General features: G+C 37.9%; 3 protein-coding genes across 4 annotated transcripts in view; all 3 read right to left on the bottom strand.

The window, feature by feature from the left end:
* Positions 1–759: 759 nt before the first annotated feature.
* Positions 760–2666, bottom strand: LOC106132920 (protein OPI10 homolog). Its single transcript, XM_013332491.2, has 4 exons — positions 2515–2666; positions 2181–2433; positions 1816–1925; positions 760–1512 (listed from the first exon to the last, which is right to left on the bottom strand). Exons 1-4 carry the CDS (start codon positions 2551–2553, stop codon positions 1312–1314), a joined length of 603 nt encoding a protein of 200 aa, XP_013187945.1. The 5' UTR covers positions 2554–2666; the 3' UTR covers positions 760–1311.
* Positions 2667–4512: 1846 nt separating this feature from the next.
* Positions 4513–7370, bottom strand: LOC106132951 (delta-1-pyrroline-5-carboxylate dehydrogenase, mitochondrial). The gene has a single exon (XM_013332526.2). The coding sequence runs from the start codon at positions 6948–6950 to the stop codon at positions 5247–5249; it is 1704 nt and encodes a 567-aa protein (XP_013187980.1). The 5' UTR covers positions 6951–7370; the 3' UTR covers positions 4513–5246.
* A 1729-nt stretch (positions 7371–9099) lies between these two features.
* Positions 9100–21623, bottom strand: part of LOC106132943 (WAS/WASL-interacting protein family member 3) — a 29720-nt gene continuing 17196 nt past the window's right edge. For both annotated transcript variants that reach the window (XM_060954541.1, XM_060954542.1), the window contains 5 exons: positions 16956–17135; positions 16192–16327; positions 13495–13575; positions 12662–12793; positions 9100–11944 (listed from right to left, as the gene is read on the bottom strand). In XM_060954541.1, the coding sequence (XP_060810524.1) occupies positions 12663–12793; positions 13495–13575; positions 16192–16327; positions 16956–17135 (528 nt within the window). In that variant the 3' untranslated portion in view covers positions 9100–11944; position 12662. The remainder of the gene's footprint in view (positions 11945–12661; positions 12794–13494; positions 13576–16191; positions 16328–16955; positions 17136–21623) is intronic.

The raw sequence follows: 21623 nt of genomic DNA, 5'->3' as shown, positions 1-21623 counted from the left end.
TTGTATAAATTTTTAATGGAACTATCCCTTCTTTCGAAATATATAAGCCAAAAATTCACTAGCGTCTTCCAAAGTTCCAATTGAATGATTTTAACCTCAAAATGTATCAGAAGGACTTGGCGGTAATTTTCAGCGGTTGGCGGCGGCGACGCGGCTCCTAGTAATATTCGTTTTTATTGTTATTTCGCGCTACAAGGATCTCAGTTTAAGTTGAAGCAGTACAAAATAGGTTAGTGCGACAGTGCCTTCGGTGGACTAGGGTGTTTTGTTACCTAGCTGTTTAAGAAACACATTAAACAGACATTTATAATATTGTGGTTTTATTTACTATTTTAAGTATGTATAACTTTACATTACTTTAGTATTAGCCGCAAATGGTAAGAAATTATTTTTATAATTTATCGAAGGAAGAAACGATATAACAACGCTATTCAGCGCAAATCGGTAGAAACACAACGTTGATTCCGTTTACCTTTCCTTCTAAAAAAGGAAAGGTGAACGGAAATAAAAAGGTAATTATTAAAGAAAGCTTATTTTAGACCCTACCTGTGGTGTTAGCATGACACGTGCGACGCCGTTTTTATCGCGCGACAAACTATCGCTTGTGAAACGGGACAGCGATAGTTTATCTCACGTGCCATGGTAGCTCCGCTAAACTTATACGACTTCAATACATATTCGTAAGCCAATCATTTATTAGTCAGTGACAAATCAAAACCTGCGGTAAATCTAGTGCCTAATTAAAAGAAAAGACAATAATCATTATGATTTCATTTTATTAAAAATATTCACAAGCAGTCTTTTACTGTATATTACAACAAAAATTTTTCATTATCGTCTAGATAAAGACGTGTCCACTCTTCCTTCTATTGCTTTCAAATACATGACTGGTATGTAATTAAAAAAAAAATTTCTAACAATTTTTTTAATATGAACTTTCCAATTTTCAATACAATAAAAAAAAGGTAAGCAGTAAAGTAGTTTTTTTTTATAATGCAAATAATGACTTCGCAACAGAATACACAAGGTGATGGAGCACACTCCATTTAGTATATTTATGTATATAAAAAGAACACTCAGAGCATGGTAAAAGCAAATAACATAATATACACTATATTATAAATTTCCAGCATTCATACTTATTGCAATTTGAAACAGTAAACTTTTAGTTCAAATGTCTTGCAAACTGAACTGTGGAGCATGGTAACACATGGCTGGTGTTATTTTTATATTTACTTAGTACATATATGCAATAAAATTAAATTAACTATCCTTAACATAATTAGTTTAACGTAAGTACAACAAACACTACTAGACTTTCCAGAAATTGGGATTCTGTTGTAGTCTCCTCTCAAAGTTCTGGTACCACGTGTGTAAGGTGTTGAGCGGGATGTAGGAGACGCCTGGGGTGGGGGTCATCTGCTCCTGCGTTACAGAGAAGGACGCCACGAAGTTCACTAGGTTCTCTAGCATTTTCTGTGCAAACGTGATGTAGCCATTGGTTTGTTGAGCCTGCAATGAACAAGTTTGTCATTAGAAAAGATAATTTTATGAACAGAATTAAAAATAAGCATGCTTTGCCAACTGTGTTAATTTCCCACATACAAAAGGGAGCATGTGAGTTGTGTTAAACATCATGAAGCGTTACCTTGTATCCAATTCTGAAAATAAATCTATTTTTATTCTATATGTATGTGTAATCCACAGAAAGACAATTGAAGAAAAACTATAAAAACATCACAAAAAAATAATTCAAAAGGTCTAAAATAATATTTGGTATTGAAAAAAACAAAATCAACAACAACAAACACTGACCACGGACGATGCCAGGAGCTGCACGTTGGCTTCCGGCTCTATAGAGATGCCGAGCTGAGCGTTGTGACAGATTTGCTGCTGCCCAAATGCACTCATAAACTTGTTTTCATCTGGAAGTAGCAACATGAAAAGTCAGCTAATATAGTAGTAAACTTAAATATGTCAAAAAATTACAAATATTTAAATAAGATATTCACAGTATACATAATACTTTCTGATTAATAAAAAAAATATAAATAGACCTAAATTACAGTAAATTTATAGGCAGCCATTGTTATTCGCAATGACAAGGCTCTGAACTTTAGCAAAAATAACAAAACTAGGTCACAAAATGTAAACAATCCATGGATGCTTCTAGAACTTACCAGTCAATTCATGAAGTTTCTTCAAGTTGGAGATCTTAAATATGGCCGAGGGCTTGGTGTTAGATATGTGTCCGAGGAGCTGCCAGTTGGGAGGCGCCGTGGGGTCAGGCCAGCTCCAGTAGACCATGCCCACTGTGCCGGCCGGCAGTGGGGCCAGCCCAGTGAGGAATACAACCACATGATTAATGGCATCTGCGTCATTAATGGTGATGAGGAAGCGGGTTTCCTCCAGGGGCGTAAAGTCTGTCTGCACCTGGTCATATCAACACAGTATAGGTTATTCCTGAGAACAACAATAATAGAATAACATAACCACACATCAATGACCGCTTACCAATCGTCCCGACACTATTAATCCGAACACATTAGCCATTTTCACTTATGATATGATATCACAGATAAAATAATACAAAACGAATTGAGAACAAAACCTAAATAAAACCCTTTAAAACGAACGCGACACTTTGTAAATTGAATTCAAATCAATCAATGAATGATAATTGACATGAATGAATGGAATGAAATTCATTATGATTTGAATGGTGACTTGACAACTTTGAGTGCCAGATATGGCAATGACGTTTGATATTTTTTAATGACTAGCTGGCTATGAGCAGTAAATCATGTTGCCTTATCATTGAATTTTAAACCTCTTTTGAAAAAGGAGGATTATAACTTAATTTTACTCCATTCTAATGTATTTATAATATCATTTAACCCCTCCATAGTCCATTATATAAATTGTACCTCAGTGTCGTAAAATATCATACATCAAAATTACAAATTTCGGACTTTATTGGCTGATTTCTTCGGGGCTAACTAAATTCACGAAGCTAATACGGATCAAAACAAATTATGCTTGTTTCGTTCCGTAAATTTTGCAGGCTTAACCATAAATTAAAGTGAGTAGGTTAAATTATTATTTTATTTCCATACCAAAACAGCTGAATTGATATTGATGAATTTATGCTTGAAGATAGATTGCATCTAAATAGGCATTGCGTTACTTTCTTTTATTGTGAACTATATTTTATTCACGTAGTTAATATGTATATCTTTACCAGATAGAGGGGATAACAAAATATGAATAGGTACTCACCTAATGTACTTGTATTGGTGTTAGTTTATCATCTTAAGACCAACTACGACTTTTTCAGTGACCTCAAAATATTTGTGACCTTGATATCGACCACACGTAGTCTTAGAGAAGATATTGTCAGACCAGACAGAGACGGAACTAGCGCTTGCGCATAAACTTGCACGGAAAATAACTGGCACTATTTATAAAATTTTACAACTTGTATATTTGAACATACCATTTTCACCGCATTGTATAGAAATTGATGCAAAACGCGGGACTTTAGTACTTCAGGAAGGTTTCTTATTGGACATAACCATTTATCACGTTAATGACGTGATCCCTTACGGGGTAGGGAGAGCTTACATTCTCGGAGGACACAATCAGTTGGATGGCGTATTGATAGAATCGAGGTTAAAATTGAGACAGGTTGTCTAGCCAGAAGAATCCCCGTCGTAACGTCTGGAGCGAGGTTCTCCAAGGTTGTTGTAGGTTTTAAAGTAATAAATACTCAATCAGAAGGTACTTGATGGTAAGTGTGATGGTGCCACATGTCTGCCCTGGATTGACTTTTACAATCTGAAAGTGGTTGGTAGTGAAGAAAAAATCTAGTGTGATACTAGTTTGTTTTTAACTACCTATGAGTCGAATCGATATATTTACAAGCCATCACCAGAGGGGGTCAGAATCGAGGAGATAGATGTATCCACATCTATCTCCTGGGCAGACCAAAGCTCCACGTCGCTCGCTGTGCGCCAAGCTACTTGTCATACAAGGGTGCGAATTTTAATTTTATTTCAAATTAATTTAACTAGCTATATCCAATGACTTTGTCGGTGCAGGCATGCAGCCCTATTAAAATAATTAAATTTCTTCGCATATGTGAAAGCACTACAGTTACAAATTTTTGGTGTTGCTGGTCCGCCGGGGTAACAATTGAAAGAACAATTTCACTGAAATATTTTTATGCTAGAATTTCATAACGAACTAATAACAGGAACATTGCAAGCAGAAGCTTTATCGTCTGAGATTACAAAAATAAAAATTGTTTATAGAACAGTTCAATATTACTTTAAACAAAGCTTAAATGCAGTTTCACGTAGTTATCAGAGAGCCGATAAAATGGATAAGAGAAGCGAGATAGTTATTATTACTTTAAAATGATAAGAGCATACATAATGATAAGACAGTGAAGGTCCGCGCGCCGGCGACTCGAGTCGGCGCCCGCGCAGCGCCCGTAATATCCTCGATTTTATTTCGGTACGCAACAATTTATATGTATTTCTATTCAACTAGGTACATTTATTTATCCTAAGTGTTCGGTTTTAGTATCCATGTTGTCGTTTAACTCATAAATTACACATAAAAATAAAACATAAATGATTGTGAAGAAAACATTAAAATTGGCTTGAAATGTACAGTCAGGTCATAAATATATGTTTATATTTCTTACTTATCAGTGACATCCGCTGTACATATAATAAATATTAATAAATTAAGTGTAAATATAGATAACATAAATAAATAGATGGTTGAGACAGGAATTTAATGCTATTAGTATCCTTAATTTTTAGATTTGAAGGAATGTTCTTGACTAATTTCACCATCTGAAACAGTAGACATTCCTATGTTTTGTCAATAATGTAAACAATGCTATCCTATCTAAGACCATCTTTCTAATATAATGTGGTAATATTAATCCAAACATTTTTCTCATACAAAACAGTAACTATTAGATTTTCACAACACACCAGAACCACGGAATTTTATTATATGGAAATGGAGTAGCAAAATTTGACCAATCTGCCAATGGAACCATCCTGGGTTCAAACTGGGACTGGCGTGAGAGCCACGGCAAAGAGGTCTTACAAGTACAAAGTTATTACATACTAAATTTCCATAAACTATTATTGTACTGATAATTTATTTGATGCTGTTTATACAGGCATGATCGGAGACCTGATAAGGAACAGCTGTTTGTTCAGTTCTTATTCAGACATGTACTTGTAGTTTATGTCTGTGATGGGTACGAAGGTCTCCTTGATGGATTGCGGCGTGGTCCAGCGCATCACGTAGTTGGGTCCGCCGGCCTTGTCGTTGGTGCCGGACATGCGGCCGCCGCCGAACGGCTGCTGGCCCACCACGGACCCTGTCGACTTGTCGTTCAGGTAGAAATTGCCAGCCGTCATTTTCAACTCATCCAGCGCCAATTTCAGGAAGTTCATGTCTTGAGCGAACACGGCGCCCGTCAGAGCGAATTTCGTGGAACTACCCACCAGTTGCAATGCTTTGTGCACTTGGGCGTCATCATACACGTATATGGTCAGCACGGGGCCAAAGATCTCCTCAGTCATCAGCTTGTCATGAGGGTCTGTCGTCTCTATGATTGTTGGCATCACATAGTAGCCCTGACTGCAGTCAAACTGACCTCCGACCAAGATTGTGTTCTTAGGATTTTTCTTAGCATTAACAATATAGCCTGTGATTCTTGCAAAGGCCTTGTCATCAATTACTGCGCCGGTAAATGTACTGAAATCACATGTGACATCTCCAATCTTCAACTTAGAAGCTTCAACTATCAATCCATGTTTAATACTGTCAGCCAGAGACTTGGGAATATACATTCTGGAGCAAGCTGAGCACTTCTGGCCACAGTACTCAAAAGCGGACCGAATTGTGCCCGCCACTACTGACTTTACATCAGCTGTTGGGTGTACGAAATGGTAGTTTTTACCTCCACATTCACCAATTAGCCTTGGATAGTTGTGGTAGACACTAAGGTTTTTGCCAACTGCATTCCACAGCCAGTTGAAGGTTGGAACGGACCCTGTGAAATTGATGCCAGACAGATAAGGTGATGATGTAATGGTTTTTCCAAATACAGGCCCATCAGCTGGGAGGAAGTTGACTACTCCTGGAGGCATGCCTGCTTCACGTAAGATGTTGAAAATCCTCCAGTTGGATAGAACAGCAGTATCTGAAGGTTTCCACAACACAGCATTGCCCATTAGGGCCGGAGTGTACGCCAGATTGCCACCTATGGCTGTAAAGTTGAACGGTGCAATAGCTGCAATGAAACCATCTAGACCTCTGAATCTTAAAGAATTTCTAGTCACGTGGGGGTTTTCAGAGATTGGTTGATATTTCAAATTCTCTTTTAAGAAATACACATTGAAACGGAAGAAATCAATCAATTCACATGCAGCATCTATTTCAGCTTGGATCACTGATTTGGATTGGCCCATCATGGTGGCAGCATTGAGACTCTGTCGGTATTGGCAAGCCATCATCTCTGCTGCCCTTGAGAAGATCTCTATCCTGACTTCGAATGGAGTGCGATCCCAGACGACTTGCGCTTTCACGGCAGTGTCGATAGCTTTCTGGATGGTCTTTTCGCTCGCATAGTAATACTTGGCGATCCGGCGTCCGTGGCAGTGCGGCATGACCTGGTAGCGCGGCTCGCCGTCCCTGATGCATTCGTCGCCGATCACAATAGGCACCTCCTCCGTCATGCACATGGCTCTCTGCAGCTCGCACGCCAGCGCACACCGCTCCACGCTCCCGGCGCGGTACTCCAAGATGGGCTCATTTCGAACGCCGAAATCGGGCAGGCGGGGAAGTTCGACAACGCTCGAGTACGCCCGCTCCAGCAGGCGCGGTTTGCGCACTGTTCGGAAGCATATACTCAGCATCCTGGACGCTTTGTTCTTACGTAGAAAGGGTCACAGCTGGTCAGGTGCGTCGCGTTACGTAAACACGCGGGACGAGGAACTACACTACTGGCCACCGACGATAGCTTAGCAATAATTGGCAAGTGGCAACAGACTTGTTATGTGACCTTCACACTAATTCACATTTTGTGACGAAATCTGCGCTGTAGCACGAATAGAATGTATTGTAAAAATGTAAATAATTGATTATTGATCACTACTTCCACCGGTTAAAGTCGTAAACAACTGTACTGCAAAAGTACGTCCATCGCACTGCTTGTCGCTATTATTTGCGAGATTTTGTAATATAACTGATTAGATTTTGACTGTCTTGTTGGCTGGTTTTTTTATTCGCAGTCGCAGTAGTGCGCTGCCTTGAGTTTACTCAGCTGACTGACGTTTGTTGTCACTTTCGCACTTTGCACAAAATAAACCATAGATAAGGTACAGTTCCCCAAGAACGATTTTCAGTTTACAGTACACAGCCCTTGACAAAAAAGAAGGGTAATATTATTTAGATGCTTAATTGATAGGTAAGCTAGTGTTCCCCTAACTGAAATAATATAACCCCTAACTGATATAAACTTATTTTGAGTAAGACAGGTCGTGGTGTGGTTGATAACTAGTATGATTATTCGTATTTTTGCCCTATATTTTAGTAGTTTAATCCGAGTATATGGAACAATTTGCGTAATTCTATTTCATGCTCAACTTTTGGCTCTAAAAGAGGAAGTGAGGTAGCCAGTAATTAATTGATAAAGTGAATTAACGAGGCCTTATAGATTTTATAAAGTACCTACTTACGTGCTAGGTACCCAATTCAAAAATATTCATTGATATTACTGTGTTTATTCATGTATGTAGGTCATAGACCGACGAGCTTGCATGAAGAAAGTTATGGATGTAGATGAAGCGAAAGAATGCAGGGATCGTGGAAAAAGACTTATATAGGATCCATAGGTGAAAATGAAAATAGGTATGTAGTCTTTGTCTATCCCTCCGGGATAAAATACATGTACATAATTCCGACGCCTTCAAAGGTAGAATGTGTGTTAACAGAAACTGTGCTTGAATACTTGAGACCTATGTATATTGTGAACATATTCAAGAAATAAATAAATGGTTAAAGAGGCGTAATTTTAAATGCCTATGTATTGTATGTACAACGGCTGATTATTTTTGTCCTTCTACGAGATCTACAGAAAGAGTGGTAATAGTGCTATGCTACTTTATCCTACTACTATTATAAAGGCGAAAGTTTGTATGGATGTTTGTTACTCTTTCACGCAAAAACTACTGAACCGATTACCATGAAATTTGGTATGTAGGTAGCTGAAGACCCAGAATAACACATAGGCTACTTTTTATCCCAGAGTTCCCGCGGGATTGATAGGGTTTCCATGCGGACGAAGTCGCGGGCGGCCTCTAGTATGTATATATTGTAAAATCTAAAGAAATATATGTAATCTAAAGACACATGTAATAGTAAATTTAATGTGACGCGTTGCTATGAAATGCAACATTAAATGCTTCTTGGCAAAACTAAATCCCTGCTTGCGCATGTGTAAAATGATATGACCCATTTTTAGTACGCAAGCGCAGTGGGTATGTTGTGGGGTCGATTCTCATCGAAGCAAAACAGAACCTTCGATCTGGCACAACAAAAAAATGTAAAGCCCTTAGAAGTCGAAATACTAAAACTGAAGTATCACTCAGTGGTCATGATCATTCCTAGGGAAAGCCCTCCTTTAGCATAGAGAATACAATGAAATGCTGATAAAAATCATCGAAGTAATATGTCTGTCTGCCTCAGCTTATTACTGGACAATTTAAGGGTAATACAATACCGAATTTCTGGTTCCTCGCTGGAAGGTCGGGACTGATTGCGCGGTCGGGACAATCTTCAGGACAATAATTAATTCGGAATAATATTACAATAATGATTCATGCATGCTTAAACTTGGCTTTCGTATAAATTTTTGTTTGGATTGAATCGTATCAAAGTTAGGATTAAAACATAAAAAAATACGCCTCTCCATCAAATAAATAACACAGCTAAGCTTTATAAAGTATTGGATGTAGGGTAGGTGTTATTATTTATTTAGCTGGGGGTGCTCAATAAAAGAAGTCCAATTGTATATTTGTGTATATTTCATTGCGATTTAACATCAGTACATATTATAGATAATAATGTCAATAGCACGCTTATCGCGCGGTTGCGGCTCCCAGCGCGGTACATGTCATTTGAAGTCGGCGAGTCGGTCAGGGGCCACCTTATCAGTTAACCCATAGACATGATCGAATATACTATATAAAAGTCGGAAAATACATCCCGTGAAAGCGAGCACAAATCTATTTCAGATGATGGTAATCATTTTTACATAAAAAACTGGAGGTAAATAAAACGAAAGTCAATTTTGTACCACATTCTAAATCTACTTAATTGTTATAAAAGCGAAATCAATTGTTTTAGTGTGACAAAGACTTCGTAGATTTTGCCGACCGACTCGCCGCGCCCATGTTAAACAGTACGAAATCTAAATACTTGTATAATAAATCAGTTACTGATCTAACACTAAATTACCGTTATGTCAAAATAGCATAAAATATTAATCTAGGCATTGGCAAGTGTGGCCGGGCGGCCGCCGCGCACGCGCACGCACCGCTGTTGAATCTTTTCAAACAATTTAAAAATGCTTACATTAATAAAACTTTACTCGGGCTTTAATAAATGTCCATTATGTAATATGAATTAAAACTATACTGGACGTCAAACTATACATGTCTTATTAATTCTCTATGTCGGTACTATTTTTCAGTTTGATATTTATGATGCTGTATCACTACTGTGAGACATATATTTCCTTTTCTTTACGGTGTTAGTAAGTACAAACAGTGCCAAATATCCGAATAAGAAAAATGAGAACTTGTAGTTGTATGAGAGCCCTGCGTGCGCGTGCAGCGTTTCAATTACATAATATGACACTGTTACAGCGTGCCGGACCGAATCAGCTCCTAACCTACGCTAATTTTACCTTCATTCATACAGACTTGAAGTTAGTCACCCTGCTTCCTTCCCCACCTTTAGTCCTTCAGAACACTATCTAATTTCAGGTCAGGTATGAATGCTGCTTGAAATCTCTAAAAATGATCATACATGCTTGTCAAGTACATGAAACAAGGCTGCAACAAAAAAGTACATCTTGTTTGTTCAATGGACATCCACAGGCGTGATTGATCATTTTAAGAGCTTTTTACGTCGCTGTGACGATAAATGCTCAGCTCGCGCGCGCAAATTATACATATACTCGTAAATATTCTTCCTTGATAAGAACCAATTTTTAAAACCATAAAACCTGAGTTGAACTCAACTTTTTCGGTCCTTCTCAAAGGAGAGTTAACGAGGGTCTACTGTATACCAGACAAGGCACATCCATCCAGCACACATGCTACGATTAAAGCCTTGTAGCAGAGCACTCGTTATTACATAATTTAAGATCTGTCAAAATTAACTGAAAACCAACTACTGTCAAACTAAGAAAATCGCATTATAATTCTGCGATAGTCGATAATCTAAGAGTACGGAATTGCACTTTAAGTTAATACATAATATTTTTGATTTTAGTTAATTTCGTCAGTCCTTTCGTTAAAACTACCATATAAAATACATAAATACTAAAAATGTCTTCGTACAATAAAATCGTGTAAACACGAAGCGCCTTACTCGACTTACAAATCTTACAAGAGTATGACATAATTTGTAAATGCTCGACGTCAAAAATGCCGGTGAACACTGTAATAATATAGGAATGGTCTTGGAATGAGTATATTTCATCACATTTTATCAGTTCATCATTTTCGATGAGAATTAGTAGTTCTTAGCGAACTACCTTCAAATAAATATTTGACTCCAAGCTAGATTTTACATTAATTCGGAATCTGTCATGTCCAGTGCAACCGTACCTTTCAATGATGTTTTTCTTTTTGTTAAACAATGCAATTTCATCCATTGTTTCTCCCACGGTCATAAAATGTCGACAATATATTTCCTAGTAGCATAAAATATATTATATAATGCGGACTTCACAAAGTCGTGCTGTCTCATAAATCTACCGCTTATAAATAGCTATTCAGTCACATACTTAAGTCATGTAAAGAGCAAAACACACATATAGCGGGTCAGTTCGGCGCATGAGTAAAACCAAAATGGCGATATTTTACGGATATGTATAGTCATGTGTCTAGGCCAGAACTGCTCACACATTCCGAATCACAAGAATACCTCTCTGTGAATACATTGATGTTCTTAGGTATTTGTATAAATGACTAGCTTTGGCCCGCAGCTCCGATCACGTTAAAAGTTCATGTCTTTCATACTATATGTATGCAAAATTTCATCAAGATCGGTTCAGTGGTTTAATTGTGAAGATGTAAGAACAAACTTACGCATTTATAATATTAGTATGAATAACACACAGACCCAGATTTCTGTAAATGTAATTAATTAGTGGTTAAGTACGACCCTATGACTTGTTTCTACTTCATTTCATTAACAATATAGTTGAGCAGTTTTAAGGTGTGCTATGAGCAGAGCATAAGAAGAAATAAGCCTTACAGTAGCATGTTTCTTATGTGCAAAGTCTTTAATCTCAGATGCAATAACATTTAGATTTTTATGCGACATATTTCATATTATATCCGTCGCCACAGTCTATACAAGGAGTAATAAATTAATTGATTTTGTCATATCTATATTTATTACCTTCACAGCTCTGCCCACTCCTTACCATAGAGGTAGCAATAAAAATTATAGTAACCTCTATAAATGACATCTACTAGAACCACATCGATAAAATCCGGTATTAAGTACATGTCAGTCTAATACATACAGTCCATTTGAAATATGATAATTTATTTCATCGTAAATATTACAGTTGCAAAATTTATGTCTGGGGAATTATACGGCATGGTGATATCTGAAAGATAAAAAAAAAGTATTACGTAAGTACATATATCAATATCATAATTGTCTCTCTTTCACATGGATGTAGTAAAAGTCGACAAAGAGAATTGTAATTCATTAAGTGCCATCAATAAAGGTCAGGTTCCCTGTAAAGGCTGCGGAGTTCAGATCGGAATCGATCCAATCCAGGGTCCATGGTGAGAAGGCACACCCCGGGCTCCTCTCCAGAGATGCGAGGATGTGACCCGGTACTAACGCCAGGAGGAAGATGACGGTTGGATCGCATGGTTTCTAAGAGAGAATATCTCCCTATGAATATTGCAAGAGGCAACTGGGAGACGATAGTCGACGATTCTTTTGCTATTTAATTGCTTTCAGCCATCCTCGAGACTCGACCAAGTCGTCTTCGCATTCCCTCTTCAATATTATCTTTGTACAACATTCTTCTATGAAAATCCTTGTCCTTGTGACGTCTAGCCGCTGTTGTATCCCCTGCGCCCCTCTTTACAGCCCGCTCATTAAGAAGCTCGCTATTCTTTGGCGGCTAATTGCTGGACCTCGTGACTATAGCCACGCCTTCTTAAATATTGTAAAACTAGTCCTAAGTTGAGTTATTCTATGGATTTTTAAATAATTTATCTACACTCTTACCAGTGACATTTTACCTAAACATCACATCATGTCATTCATTATTTCAAGAATTTATTTATAAAAATAAGCGAGCAATGACCTCAAAACAGCAGGTCGGTGTTGATGGCCCGCGCGTCGCTCCAGGAGCGCGCGTCCGCGCCGCACGGCCGCGCGTCGCCGACTGGCTGCGGCTCGCCGCTCTCATTGGCGGGCGTCGCTGTGGGCGGGGCTTCTGTCGATGGTCACCGTTACATTGCCGTGTGGTTCCCGACACCAATAGAACAAAGAATAGGACCACTCCATCTCACTCCCATGGATGTCGTAAAAGGCGACTAAGGGGTAGGCTTTTAAACTTGGTATTCTTCTTTTAGGCGATCGGCTAGCAACCTGTCACTATTTGAATCTCAATTCTATCTTAAAGCCAAATAGCTGAACGTGGCCTATCAGTCTTTTCACGACTGTTGGCTCTGTCTACCCCGCAAGGAATATAGACGTGATTAGATGTATGTATGTATGAAGGTAACAATCAACAGTATACTAACACACACAAATTACACAAATTCATGGCAAATTCGCTTCTATTGTCGCGTCAAAGAGCACCATGCAAGTAACTTGATATGCGGTTGAACTGTACTTGCATTATGTGTTAAACTGTTGGCTACACTTCAAAAAACATAACTTGATTATAATGACAGCAGGGCAAATGTGACAGCAAAATCCGTTCAGTTTCAGGTTGTCAACTATGCCTGTTGTTATTTGAGCAAAACTCAAAATTCAAAACCATTTGAAGGCTATGTTTTTCATCATCATTCCTTGAAGATTTCATCAGAAAAAGATATTTCTCTGCACGTTCTGCCACCTTGCTTACTCTTAGTGTAATTAAAGTAAGTAACTTTAGTGAAATCTTTTTATTAACAAGGCAATATGACCGACCTGCCTCCCTCCTGGTGACTCCGAGCTGGAAGGCGTCCGCCACGGTCTTGCTGGGCGTGTACCGCGACAGTGCCGCCGAAACTGACGGACAAACACACGTGATTCTAGCTATTAGCCGTACACTACTATACTAAGGTAATAGCTTAATGTTGAATGAACGAAAAAGTTACTATGAGAAACTAAAATATTAAATCAGTCCCTGTAATATCCCCACCGTTTATATCGCGCGAAAATCTATCGCTGTCCCGTTTCAGGGCGTAATGAAAAGTGAAACAGCGATAGTTTCTCGCGCGGTGGAAACGGTGTCGCGCGTGCTACAAGAGCAGATGGGTATCAATATTATACAAAGGGTAATGATGATGAACTTATAGGCACTACTCTCGAACAATCAGGTAGATAAATACAAATAAAACAGTAAATACAGGTGGTTTGTTTTGGAAACACTTGAAATACTAGGCTATTGGAAAGAGGATAAGTAGACTAGCTTTAAGGTGAATTCTGACAATAGCGGATATAGAGTTAAAGCACTAACATACATACATCATACTATCCATGGAAATCGTAACATCCATGGGAAAGAGATGGAGTGGTCTGTTCTAAAGTGCACTTAAATTTTATTTTTTGTTTTTTTATTTTATTTTTTTATTCGTAAAGGATGCTTTGTGATTTTTCGATTTTTAACAGATTTTTTGTGGAAGCACACTATCCACCAATCCGTACAATTCCTAATGTCACAACTTGTGTGCATATCAGTTAGTCGACAAGGAAAACGTGACAAAAATTTTATGTATAAAATAAATATGTATTTTTTAATTTTAAGGGATATTGAATACACCGGAGTAAATTTATACTTTTAAAACAACTAACTATTAGCAGACAGGTATTTCCAATAACATGACATTTTGATGGTCATACACACTACACGAGTGTGTAGCGGAGCGACATCTTTTGTTGGTATTGTTTTTTAGATATTTTACCAACGACTTTTTGACAAATAAGACTGATCCTGATTTTTTTTAATTTGTTAAAAATGCAGGCAGTCTAAGTTCAAGTCAAAAGTCTAAGTGCAAGTCGCAATAATGATAAAGTCTAAAAAATTTGATAGTTATTTTAACCTTTTTCAATAGGCTTTCCTTTACGTCTCTTTCTTTACTATATGTTTTTCTTTCACGCATAGTGACCGACATTGCAACTCAGATCACGATGAAAGAGATAAGAGAGAATGGTTAATTTTGGGAAAACATTAGTATTCAATACACCACACTTACATTTATTACAAAAAATAAAACATTTATTGCCTTAGGTTCATACATATATCGAAAGCTAGGTATTGCGATAATTAACTAAATTTATTTAGTAAATTCTAAATTTATAACCTGACGGACTGTCGACAAAGCACCCAAACTAGGTCTAGCCTGTTTTTGGGGACCAGGTCCGTCCGACAAGGTTCATCCACCACCCGTCCAACTTTCAATATAAAGCAATGTATGTACCAAAACAGAAAATGTTACACTTATTTCCCAAACCTATATCAGTTTGTTCCGCCGCTTCTTCTACACATGCGCTTTGGAAGCGGTAGTAGTTATAATTAGATTTAAGTTATGTGACGTCAATAAGTGATACCTGGTATCCAATTTTGAAAATAAATCTATTCTATTCTATTCATAGTACGAGTATATTTACTGTAATAGTATATTTAATATGACTTATTTTAGCTTAGAAAAGACGTCACTACAAAAATCTGTGATCACAGATACGAACAATTTACTAGCATACGATGAGCAATATCAAATGTATGTGAATGTATGTCGGCGTTCACACGAAGGTCTCGTCGGGCACCGGCGACGCGGGCGGCGCGGGCGCCGGGCGCGCCACGCGGCGGATCACTTCACCACAAACGATATACATTACAATATCAACATCATTTGATCAAAAGAAAATAAATCTATAATAATATTAGAAAGCCGAAGAGTTTGTTTGTTTGAACGCGCAAATCTCAGAAACTACTAAATCAAATTGAAAAATTATTTTTGTGTTGAATAGAACATTTATCGAGGAAGGCTTTAAGCCTTATAATATCACGCTGCAACTGTAAGGACCGAAGATATAATGGAACATGTGAAAAAAAACGGGAAAAATTATTCATTCTTGAAGGCTTCAATGATGCCCAAAATAACTATTTCACGCGGACGAAGTTGCGGGCACAGCTAGTATACATATAATCAGAGAGACTTTTGAATCCTATCTCTTCCCTTCCTATACCTCTCTCTTTCTTTTCTCACTTAACTTCAGAGCCAGACGGAAATATAAGTTTGGTTCACTTAAACAAGATGTCGCTATACTTAATATTCAACGCAACGATAGGAATGAATAACCTGATTCGACGATGGAGGAGGTCTAAAATTTACGTATATGACTGCTTCTTCTATTGCGTCAATGGTTTCAAAGTATATCTGTATTTTTTGCTTAGGATGGTGCAACTCGTAAAACTATCGCTGTCCCGTTTCACGTCATAATCAAAAGCGAGACAGCGATAGATTTCCGCACGATTAATACGGATACGCGCATGCCATGCTGCAGAGGCTGGATTTACGCCAGGGGAAATAAAAAAGAGAAACATGAAATTTGTCTATGGAGCAGCATATCTTAAAGCTTTAAGTCCACCTATTTCTTGTGCAATAGAGTTTAAATAAATACCTATATGCGTGTTGGCGGTGAGGTGGGCGGCGTGCGCGTGCGCAGCGTCAGGGTCGCGCGCGTCGGGCGAGCACAGCGACGTCTCCGACGGGTACTCGAACGTGCGCGTCAGCGAGTCGTCGAACTGGAGCTTGAGCTGGAACACCACATCACCACACGTTACATGCCATTGTTAAATGGGGTCTTAGCGAACCCCAGACCTCGAAGTAAAGTTGCAGAAGGTAAAATCGGGAACATGCGAGAATGACAGAGGTAGTGGGTCATTGAATCTTCACTCAACACGCAAGGATGAGAAGGAGTGCACTTTTTGGGTCGTTTGCATACATATTGATGGCATTTCGAAAGATCATCAGCCCTCATAATTTAGGAGGTGAACATTTTAGAAATAAAAGGGATACTAAAAAGATTTTGAGGAGGCAAGAAAAGGCTTTTAGGGGAAGTAAACGAGAGAGAAGCACCTCCCACGGAATCACGGCCGTTCGTATAATCAGAAGGTTGGTCGACCCCCCATGGGTTGGTAGATCTTTCAGCACAAATTTGCCCCTTAATATACTTTTAAAGTTTCGCCATATCCGTCTCTATAAGTATATTGTAGATTTACTTTAATATAGAAGTTTCTAGATCAGCCCTGAACAGCCTTTAATTTCCCTCGACCATTTAACAAATTTTTCAATAAAACCCTACTTATTTTGGGTGTCATTAGGCAAGTCAGAACCTTGTTCCTTCTAAAATATCTTCGTACATGATTGACGAGGCTACCTTACCTTGGCTTGTCGCTCCTTGTTGGGCCGCTGTGGCATGGACGACCGGCCGTTGATCAGAATGTTGTCGTTGACGAAGCGCACGCCGCACGGGGAGGGGGGCCCACTGTCCTCCTCGGAGTCCGACTCCGGACCCTGGGCCAGGGCCTCGGGGCGGAGCACCACCACGCCTGGTTCGCCCGGCTGAAAATGCATAACAAACTTATGAGATTCAGGACAATAAATAAATATTAAGTATCTCCCAAAACTGGCTGGCTGGCTAAGCTACAGAAGTGGATAAGTCAGGTATTTACACGGAGGGACTCCCGTCTCCCGACATCCTAGACATGTAAAGAGGGGGCTGTATCTAGCTTGGATCATGGATAGTCACGTCTATATCCCTTGTGAAGACAGCCAACAGTCTTGAAAAGACTGAAACACCACTTTCAGCTGTATGAACCGACATATAAATAATGTCAGGTTGCTAGCCTATCTCTCCATAGTATCTAAGGAATGGAAAGGAGGAGAGGAAGTGTGTGTTTAAATTCTAATATTCCAGTGATATTTTTAAAGTAAGAATGATTTCTTCAAGTAGATCTCCAGCACCCGTGTGAAACCGCGACAGGTGTCCAGTCCCAGCGCCTACACATCGCGATTTCATATCAACATCGGTGATGGCGAATCTATTTGGGAGCAGGAAAGCGATCCAGACAAACGAGTTTCGTACGATACGTTGTACGGCGCGCGCGCACAAAAACGTGGACGGAAACCGTGGGCCCGACTGGTTGCACAGAGGAATGCTGTGTAGTTAGTACGATTCTCCAAAACAGCATGTGAAACTCAGTTTTTTCATATACATACATATAGACAACTCTATATCCATTGCGGGGTAGACAGAGTTAACAGTCTCAAAAATACTGAAACGTTCAGCGGTATGGGTTGATGATGGAATTGAGATTAAAATAGTGACAGGTTGCTAGTTGCTTTATCGCCTACAAGAGGAAAACGTTAAGTCTTTGCAACTCCGTCGCAGATCTTTGATTATTATCAATTCAATAATAACACGCAGATGAGGGGGAAGTTTAGGTTCAGTTATAGAAAAAAGTTAGGGTAGAATTTGTTTTAAAGCCTAATTAGCATCATGACAATCAAGAAAGGAAAAAAAGGTCCGGAACTGAATACTTTACATTAAAAATAATAGTTTAAAAAAAACTAAAAAACTACGCTTTTATTGCTAATCAAACTAAAAAATAGAAAATAAAAATTAATGACAAAGGAATTCAGTAGTAGCAAGTCGAACAATCAGTTATAGTCAGTTGTAGTAGTAATTACCTCGGATTAAAATTATAACAAAATTAAATTTATTAACAAAACAATTTAAATCTGAGTAAAAAGCGTGGGGTGCCTGTGCATGTAGGAAATATTAAAATCATTCTATTAGCATATATTTATGACAAGAGAGTTATGAAAATGAAGTAAAATGCACCCCACGCTTTTTACTCCGATTTAAATTGTTTTGTTAATAAATTTAATTTTGTTATAATTTTAATCCGAGGTAATTACTACTACAACTGACTATAACTGATTGTTCGACTTGCTACTACTGAATTCCTTTGTCATTAATTTTTATTTTCTATTTTTTAGTTTGATTAGCAATAAAAGCGTAGTTTTTTAGTTTTTTTTTAAACTATTATTTATTTTCTATTTTTTAGTTCGATTAGCAATAAAATGGGTAGTTTTTTAGTTTTTTATACAATTATTTTTTGGAAGTTAACACTTCTAGTATAACTATCTTACTAGAAAAGACTTTTGCAAACATGCGCCCATCGCCGGCGGTTTTCACAACTAACTTTCTTAAAGTTATATGTGGGCTGATTGGATTAAATCTCATAATATTCTCATCATCATGATTCTTTTTTAGGCGATGGGCTAGCAACCTGTCACTATTTGAATCTCAATTCTATCTTAAAGCCAAATAGCTGAAGGTGGCCTATCAGTCTTTACTAGACTGTTGGCTCTGTCTGCCCCGCAAGGGATATAGACGTGATTATATGTATGTATGATGATTGTTAAACCCAGTTGAAAAGAATTTTATAGTGATAAATCACTGTTAATAATATTTTTGACTATCCAGCAAACATAATAATTTTCGATTGTGGCCTTGCCAGGAATCAAACCACAAGATTAAGAGGTAGATTGATACAGGAACAAAAATATTTCAAACATACCTCCACTGCCTTTACAACCAGGAATGCAACAATGTTTATCTGAAGACATCGTGGCACTTTTGTTGTAAAATCTGTCTTTCACAAAAACAAACACAAACTTGGGAGTCCTATCTCAAATAATCAGGTACTTTTTACAGGAGTCCTATCTCAAAATATCTGCACAACACAGTGAACACAGTCAGAGTCCAATCTCAGATGATAAAATCACACGAATATCCGGAAGAACAAAGCGCGACTCAACGGGAGATTCCAAACTCCAAATAACGACAAGTTATCAGCACAAAACAAAGTGCAAATAGGTAAATACACAGGCACCGGTAAAAAAAAACAGAAAGAAAGTTTACAGGTGTTCGAAACGAATTCAAAACTTACTGTACTGCAAAACTTATTTGACATAAATAAACTGTCACTCATTTTCCAAACGAGTATTACAGTGTTGCTATTATAAATAGGCAAAAGATACCTAATGTTAATTCAAGAATTGCATTAATATGTTAAATACGTATTAAATATCGCAAAGTTCTGTAGGTAGTAACTTTATTCTTGTATTATTGTAAATTTAATTGTTAAATTTTCATTTATTACTTATATATTTTTTATTGTTTTAAAATATTCTACTAATTCTACTTTTGTTTCTATTGGTAATTCTAAATGGATCGATGCGATGAAATAAAAAAGCCTCAGGTTAATAGTAACATTATATGGAAATATATTACATATTTTTTGGACTCCTTATACGTCAGAACTTCTCGGTTTCTTGTATGGAAATTGCTAGCTCTGTCTCTCTTACTCTCCTACGAAGGATCTAAAAATGAATTTATTAATCCTGGCAGTTTTAATAAGGATAATGAGAAACTCTTATCAAAATATTGCATTGTCATCGGTGCTTAATACGTGTGCAAAGTTTCAAGTTGATCAGACGTTTAGAAACCAGTGAAAATTAAGGTCAAAGATTCCGTTACATACATACATACATACATACATACAACCCAAGCTAATAAAAGCGTAGTAAAAAAGGTAACAAAACCTGAAGAGAGAAAGGATTCCATAAACTGCTAGGGGATTTCAGGCAACAGCAAGCCAAAATGGTTCGTTATCGCCTGTAGGTAATCATAACTTGTTGCTATCGATTTGATTGGTGAATGTAATTGCATGCGTGGTTCAGTAGCGGACACGGCTCGACGCGCTATCATTGGGAGCTGACCGGGAGCACTGCTCAATACTCGCTGATAAGCATGTCCATTATACATAGAACTCCAGGCTATAGGAAGTCAGGTTAGTATTACTGTACTGCATATTTTTATGATTTTGCATCAGACTGCGCCAGGCAGTCTGCCAAGAGAGATCGTGAGGAAAGCAATGGCCTCATTGTGACCACGCTATGCCAAGAACGGAACGACTAAGAAGAAGAAAGATCCGAAAGAAAATAACTTATTCAAACAAATGGGTTAAGCAACCTACATCACGGAAGAATTGTCAGGCAGATATCAAAACCTGAACTAGGAATTCCTTATTCATGTTTTGCAACGGAAATATATATTTGGATTATGACAAAATCAAGAATTAGTCATAATCCATACAAAATGGAGGTGATTGCGACATGATCGATAGTTATACGTGTAGATAAATGTCGTATCTTATTTACACAAAATATTAATTTTTGGCAAAGACTGTAAGGTATTTTTAATTGAAAATATTTATTATCACAAAAAATTTTATGTGAATATGATTTTTATAAATGACAGAGCTCGCAATTATTGTTACGTTTATATCTCAAATTCGAATTAGTAATTATTTGCGTGAGGACAACAATAAGTGAATGCTAGCGCGTCACCTCCACCACCACATACGGTTTATAAATAAAGAATTGTTAGTACACGAGCCACATGTGTGGCGCACGTGAGCGGCGGAGGCGGGCCACGTGCCGATAACAGGGCGCTAATCTGAGCCCTGCCCAGCAAGGACAACACTACTACTCTAGGATATCATCAGCCTCCCAGTGATTGTCCTGATTCCGGGATTGCTCAGGATACTCCATGACAATCTAGGACAGGGTTACACTGAGCATCTCTCGGTAGACAGTGGAATTTAATCCACTTTGGATCATGGTTTCATTATGTCAATTTGTGAGAACGACACATTCATTCAGTGGATCTACATACATACATACCATCACGCCTGTCATTGGAGTACGCAGACAGTATGGATTTCCACTTGCTACAATACTTACAGACCTCTCCTGCTTCCTCCACACTCATTACTCTCTGCATGTCACAATTCATGCATATTCGTCAATAATCTGTCTCCCCAATATTAAAAAACAAATTTGGTCCTTAAAGTCCGTCTAATAAGAAAAAATAATCTATCATGTATTAAAATCTTAATCATTTTGCATTCTAATCATCACAAAAGACCCATATAGTAATAGTCAAAAGCGCTTAGTAAAAATCCAATACATAGCTAT

Source organism: Amyelois transitella, chromosome 4, assembly GCF_032362555.1.
Source record: "Amyelois transitella isolate CPQ chromosome 4, ilAmyTran1.1, whole genome shotgun sequence".
NCBI classification, from domain to species: Eukaryota; Metazoa; Arthropoda; class Insecta; order Lepidoptera; family Pyralidae; genus Amyelois; species Amyelois transitella.
The sequence above is the reverse complement of the archived record's forward strand: the minus strand, read 5'-3'. Positions and strand labels throughout refer to the sequence as shown.